This window comes from Haliotis asinina, chromosome 1, assembly GCF_037392515.1.
Source record: "Haliotis asinina isolate JCU_RB_2024 chromosome 1, JCU_Hal_asi_v2, whole genome shotgun sequence".
NCBI lineage: Eukaryota > Metazoa > Mollusca > Gastropoda > Lepetellida > Haliotidae > Haliotis > Haliotis asinina.
The window spans coordinates 42,899,319-42,906,515 of NC_090280.1; the positions used below are offsets into that span (position 1 = coordinate 42,899,319).

General features: G+C 41.9%; 1 protein-coding gene across 1 annotated transcript; it reads left to right on the top strand.

Annotated features, from left to right (window-relative positions):
- Positions 1-628: 628 nt before the first annotated feature.
- Positions 629-6,939, top strand: LOC137258243 (uncharacterized). The gene is made up of 5 exons (XM_067795845.1): positions 629-641; positions 2,735-3,037; positions 3,673-3,972; positions 4,716-4,904; positions 6,788-6,939. Exons 1-5 carry the CDS (start codon positions 629-631, stop codon positions 6,937-6,939), a joined length of 957 nt encoding a protein of 318 aa, XP_067651946.1.
- Positions 6,940-7,197: the final 258 nt, after the last annotated feature.

Consider the following 7,197-nt stretch of genomic DNA (forward strand, 5'->3'; position numbering starts at 1 on the left):
CATGCCTACCTAATTACATAATGTGGCAGCGACAGGACTCGGGTGCACGAGTCATAAATCAATTTATTTTGTTTATGGCGTATAGCCTGATAGGTGTTAAGTTTAAATGTGGTCAATGATTGAAGCTGTGTATTGCATATTGTCTTTAGCAGACAGACAGGCAGACACATAGGTGTCAATAAACCAGACATTGAGCTTTCTGTGAGACAGAGGCTGCTTCCCACAATCAACAAGGTTTTTTATGTAACGAGTAGATTATTTACTTGTTTGTGTACACAACCAAGATTAGACTACTGCTCACGACCTCATACTCCGGGCATGCATATTGTTTCAAGCTCCGCGAACCTATTCACTACGCATGCGTTATGGGCGCAGCGCAGCACAGCTGTTGAAACCACTTTTTTCCCCAGCGCTGGGGGAAATTTAGTGAATCGTTTGAACTCCGATTTCGCGGGCTTTTTTTCATCGCGTTTTTTTCAACTTTATAGGTCGAATTGGCATTTTTGATGATTTGTTTCGGTAACTGCATACCGAAAGGTATCAGAATCTGCAAAGTTGTGTTTTACATTGCATGTGACCTTTCACGACACACAAAGATTCGGATTCAAACTCGTAAGACCTTAGCTGAATGAACTCAGAAGGTAGGTCATTACCCCCTAAGCCTGCAGAACTAGCAATGTCACAATCTGGAGAACAGGCAACATCCCTCTGTCGTGTCTTGGTTTTCTTGACTGATGACGCCTGAACGTCGGAACTGCAACTTCCCACAGAAACTCGGCCTAAAACAGGTTTTAAGAATACTCTCAGGAATGATACAAACTATTCCACTAACTAAAGAAGTAACTTCTTTTATTAAAGAAACTTGATTACCTGAAGTGTCATCTGTACTTCTTGACAACTGCAACTTGGTTGGTCTGGACTGAATCGGAGCTGGCAGGACTGCACGTAGTGCAGGCGACCCTCCAGTGGCTGAACCCGCCACAGAAATAACACTGCTGGTTGGGAGCTGGATCTTGTTTGACTATGGAACGAAATGGGTAGCTCTGACCTGTTGTAGATTCCCTAGAAGCACCAACCATGTTAGCAGACGACACAGTGAGGACGCACGTCTTTTGCACAGGGCTGTGTTCTCAGCTTTGTCGAATCTACGTTCTTCCTCGGATCCAGAGGCAATATCATCTCCCTCTAGTTCAGCTACAACAGCCCAAACAGATGGTGACCGATCCGCTATACGGATATACTTATTCCTCCTAGAAATGTTTGAAGAAAGAGCTTGGAGAATACCCACAGAATCAGAACACTTGCTGCTCTTAATGTATCTGAAAGCAGTGTCAATCTTGTCCAAACAACTAGCATTAAATGTACACTGAAGTTGGTTCCAAAAACTTAGAATCTCTGAATCTTTATAACGAGCCCTGTTGAACGCCGCGAATGATCTTTCTTCACTGTCTTCAATAATGTCACGTTTAAGTGTCTTAAGTTTGCAATCATATAATTTTTAAATAATTGAAATGTTTCGTAACCTTCTATGGATTCCTTCTGCTGATTCGTCTTTGATGCATCAGAGTCTTCCGAACAGTGTGAAGGTGAAACCGAATGCTGATTCATAGCAGAGAAAGCTTAAGAAAGCTGCTCGCCGTGTTGTGCGAAGACCTCGTATGACCCAACTCATGTTCAATCTCACCACGTCACCTTCGTCACGTGGCTCAACACAAATCTCACGTGAAAAACACCTTCGCTGCAGTAGGCAAGCTCTACTGTATTTAACCCAAAATAAATTCCTTTCCATACGCTGCCGGTGTACTGACATTAATACATGGTATTACATACACATGACTATTTGTACATGTTATTTATTATCTTTTGATGAAAGACTAAGCATATGCTACGAAACGCCGTGTTATTCACAATAAAGAAGCTGACATCCATAAATCTGGATTTCCTTTACTATAAGTTTGATGATATCAATACGTACATATTTATTATCTTCTTGTTCCAAACACGATCGGTTTACTGATATAGATTGTAGTTTATTTATTATCGTCTTGTTCCATACACGATCGGTTTACTGATATAGATTGTAGTTTATTTATTATCGTCTTGTTCCATACACGATCGGTTTACTGATATAGATTGTAGTTTATTTATTATCGTCTTGTTCCATACACGATCGGTTTACTGGTATCAAGTCTTGATTATTTTTTGTCCTCTTGGTCCATACAGTGGAGACTTATTAATGTCAAAACGTTTTTTATTCATTTTCTCCTTGTTCTGTAAACTATGGGTTTATTAATATCAGTACGTGTTTATTCCTTGCTTTCTTGTCCCATACACTGGAGATCAATATCATACCTATTTGTTCATAACTCCTTGTCCCATACATTAGAGACTTACCAACGTCAATATTTATTTACTCATTATCGCCTTGTCCCATTCACTGCAGGCTAATGTCAGTACTCTTATTTATTGTCTCCTTGTCCCATACAATAGCGACTTACTGATATCAGTAACTGTTTATCAAGTACTTTTGTCCATACATTAGAGAATTGTTGATATCAGCACTTGTGTATTCATTATCTCTTTGTCCCATTTACTGGTGACTTACTAACATCCATGCGTGTTTAATAATTATCCCTTGTCTATACATTAGAGACTTACTAATATCAACACCTGTTCATTCTTTTTCCTCATCCCAAACACAGACATCGATACTTGTCTTTCCTCTGTATCCAAGGTGTTGCCGCCAGTGTCATTCCATGTCAAGGAGGGGTGGCCATACTAAACAGAGAGTTCAGCATCACTGGTGGCACAGGGAACTACACAGGTTTTATATGGAGGCGACCCAGTGATGGTCTGTACGTCGTCACGTGTAACCCTGACTGCAGCCCTATATCAGGATACAGAGCCATGAATAATAACACATACTCTACACTCACGATAACCGACGTGGCTACGACTGATGCTGGAACGTGGAGGACGCTGGATGCTGTTGCAGAAGATGCCGTACCTGTCAGTGTGTGTCATCTGACAGTGATGAGTAAGTACTTCATTTGGGTTCATCACAGATCTTCATGACAAAAATTCGTCTCAAAGAGTTCAAGTGGTTTTCTTGTATTCGCCCTCAGTGACAAGACTGAATATCACGTAGAGCAGTGTGGTAGACTAATGGTTAAAGGGTGACTCAAATGGGTTTAGTGAAGAAGACCCTTTTCTGGTGTTCCCCACAGCGATGTTGCTAGTATGTTTCCAATATTGAGCAAATAAACAACACAAGACCCAACCGCACGAGTAATACCCTATTGAAGTGACACACACACAGTCGGTTTATTATTAGGGGTGGGGATATTCCACTGGGATAAGTAAACGTTCACTCTTCGACTCTCAAATCGGTGCTATGTTCGAAGCCAGTTTCTGGTGTCCCACGCAGTGGTAATGCCGGAGTAGTGCTAAAAACGACCTAATACCATACAGACACGGGAGATGTCGAGTGTGCATTATCTGCTCTCACTGATCTATCATATCAACCAGCAATGCCACTCAATAAGTCCCGCAATGTTGAGTTATTTGTTATTGAAAGTTCTTCCGGCAGTAAATATGGTCTTTTGATGGTAATGTTTATTATTATCAGACAGTTAGGATGAGTATCAGCTTTAAATGCCCTTCTCTCGCCAGAAATACCACGGTGTAGCATCAGCAGTGACGTTGACACCGACTCCCTAGAACCTGGAACACAGTTGACTCTGACTGTGGACATCACAGGCTATTACTGTTCTGTGGAGACTGGCTTTGACCTCACTACTGGTGATGTGACTGAACCCCTGGGGATGAGGCACAACGTCAGTGATGTGACAGACTCGGTATACGACAAGACATTCAATACTGGACTCCGTCACCTGGGAAATGTCACGCTGAATTTTATCTGTGACACAAACAAAACCTTGACTTGTAATGGGGTTCAGAAGCTACTGGAAAGTAAGCACCATTTTTATTATTATTACAGAACACCAGCACTTGACACTTGTTAGGTGTGTAGGTAAAGAAACCTAAACTCCACAATCACAGTTAACCTGATTACACAAGGAAGTGTGTACAACTGAGAAGAATGTATTACTACAGCATTGCTAATACATCCTCCACTCTTCACAAAACTGGCTTATATGATAACACAATGGACAGGCCTCTTGCTTTGTTTGTTGTTTAACACAATATTCCAGCGATATGGCGGCGGTCCTAAAGTAATAATGTCTGGACCAGACTATCCAGTGATCAACAACATGAGTATCGATCTACACGACTAGGTCAACTAAGTTAGCGAGCCTAACCTGCCGATCCTGTTAGTCGTCTCTTACGTCAAGTATGGGTTACTGAAGGTCAGTTCTAACCCGGATCTTCACGGGTCCACAATGAACAAGACACTCTAGCAATAATAGTCAAAGCATAGACATGTCAGCACTAGACACTGGAGTTTCTAAAGTCCTCTAAACGATAATAAAATTAAAACCAACATAAAATTCGACCCACTGTATGAATCGGGAGGGAAACGAGATGAAATCGGCTACAAAATATTTCATTGCACTGCAAGGTTCTGGGAGATTAAGTTACATTACATCACACGGCCACATTGTCTCCTTGAGACAGCGAGCTACTTTGACAAAGGCGCAAATATATAGCTTTCTATTGAGTTGTCTTTAATGATAAGCATGTGTTTGCTCCAGAAGGAAATGCTACCACCGCAACAGCAACAACAGCAGCAGCACCGACACCAACAGCAGCAGCACCACCAACAACAGCAGCAGCACCACCAACAACAACACGGCAATCATCATCAGCAAGAAGTCCTCCTGTATTTGAAGATCCTAATCGAGATATTACTTTAGGTATCGCCATTGGATTTTCTCTGTTAGGTGTGTTGGCCTTGGTTATCATCACGGTCCTAGTGGTGCGTCATCGTGACAAGATACGACTATACCTGGTGTCAGACAAGAGGGAAAAAACACACACACCAGAGACCCATATGACGGACATGCGCAAATAATAATTCGGAGGTACTATAGAATCAAGAGGACCTGTGACTTATATTTACAGCTAATATGTGTGTACAGTTTGCTGTGACTTTGTCTTCTCAGTACGTAAGTGAGTTAGGTTCCACTCAAGACGTCAGAGGACAATGTAACATGCTCAAGACTGCGCAATGAGATCAGTTTGGACTCAGAGTAAAGAGGTCAGTTTGGACCCAAAGGAGTGAGGCTAGTTTGGACCCAGAGTAATGAGATCAATTTGGACCGAAAGTACTGAGAAAAGTGTATCATGTAACACAAACTGGCCTTCTGGCAGAGACGTTGGCTTTTGTCCACTTTCAATACTGATAGTAGATGGTGATGTCAGATCAACACAGTAAATTGTGCTGCGTTACCACAGATTTCCAGCGATATAGAGATATAGAAAGAGACATACAGAACTATACGTTGGGAGAATTCGTCCATCTCGGGAAATATTGCCAAACACAAAAGAGTTGCGACCTGTTCATTCAATGATTTTTTTTCACATGCCACCAAATGTCATTATTATTTGCTATATAGCAATTAATAATTTATCAAGTATATAGTCAAGAAATAGGACAAAATTGCAAACAAAAATATATTTTATTGATTTTTAGGACTGATTTTTCTGACTATCGATTATTATATTAATTTATAAGAAGGACAACCTGCCTGCTCTGTATGGCCGACATCGATACCAGCGATGGCGAACGCAGACTTTGAAGTCATACATGTCATGTGCATGTCGTGTCGGGGATCAAGAATTAAAGACTTACAGGGAATGTGCCAGCAACTTACAAGGAATGTCATTAAGCTTCACACCGCCGTGTATGGCGTCAAATCGGTTGGCGCGCCCTCAAGTGGTAATACCCGTCATTGGCAGCTCACCCAGCGTTCACATATACACGCCCAATGTTCACAAACACCCCCCAACGTTCACAAACACCCCCCAACGTTCACAAACACCCCCAACGTTCACAAACACACCCCCAACGTTCACAAACACCCCCCAACGTTCACAAATACACCCCCAACGTGCACACATGAGTCGACAAGATTTACATCTACTCTGAAAAAACACGATAGGTAAATGATGCATCTTAGCAGATGAAATTCGCATCACATTCGTATTGTTAAAGGTAACACAGTGCTTATATGGCACCAGTAAAAGTACCGACGACTAACACTGAAGCTTCTGCCTCACAGCACCCATAGTTCAGTGAAAGCCAAATGATGACCTTGGGATTCCTGATTTCAAATTATATTCAGGATGTTTGAGGTGCGTTGAAAGACTAATGACCTCTTTTACAGCAAACTAGAATCACGAAACATACTGTATTAATGAAAAGAGGCAATCTTGCTGCATCAATTCTTAGTTTGTGGCGGCAAATTAAGTAGTCTGAGAAGACATTACATCGAGATTACCCCCACACATAAGATCCTATTCCCCTCCGAAACATTAAAGCTAATTTACATCTTATATATACTCTTCAAAAAAAGAAACTATACATACATAAATATGGTGAAAATACAATATCAAAGTATTTCTATGGCATAGGTAACTGTGAGTTTTGAAAGTTGGCATGCTGTTTGTTTTACCACATTATCGCCCAAACACCAAATGATGCCGAAGCGTAACGTCCAAAACAAAGCCATAGCAAACTGCACGTGCATCCTGCATCTTCATGAACAATCATGAAGATGTCGCTGCCAATAAGGTTTAAAAGGACTGCTGTCACATACTTCAGACATCCACAGTGCAACCATCAACATGCCACGTCTAACAGAACAACAACGGAACAACGCCATTGGACGTCTACAAGCAGGCCATACTCAGCAGCAAGTGGCAAGGGCTATGGGTGTGACAAGGTTAACCATCACTAACCTGTGGAGACGGTGAAGCAACACCGGTAATGTCCGTGACAGACCCAGGTCAGGACGACCTAGAGTAACGACACCAGCTCAGGATCGGTACATCCGGGTACGACACCTACGGGATCGCTTCACTACAACCTCACAGATTCCGGGTATGAATCTCTGATCAGACTGTCCGTAATCGTCTCGTAATCGTAATCGTGCCCGAGTGTATCGACGTCGGAACGAACGTTACGCCAGAAACTGTATTCAACATGTCGATCCTTTCGGTGGAGAAAGTGTC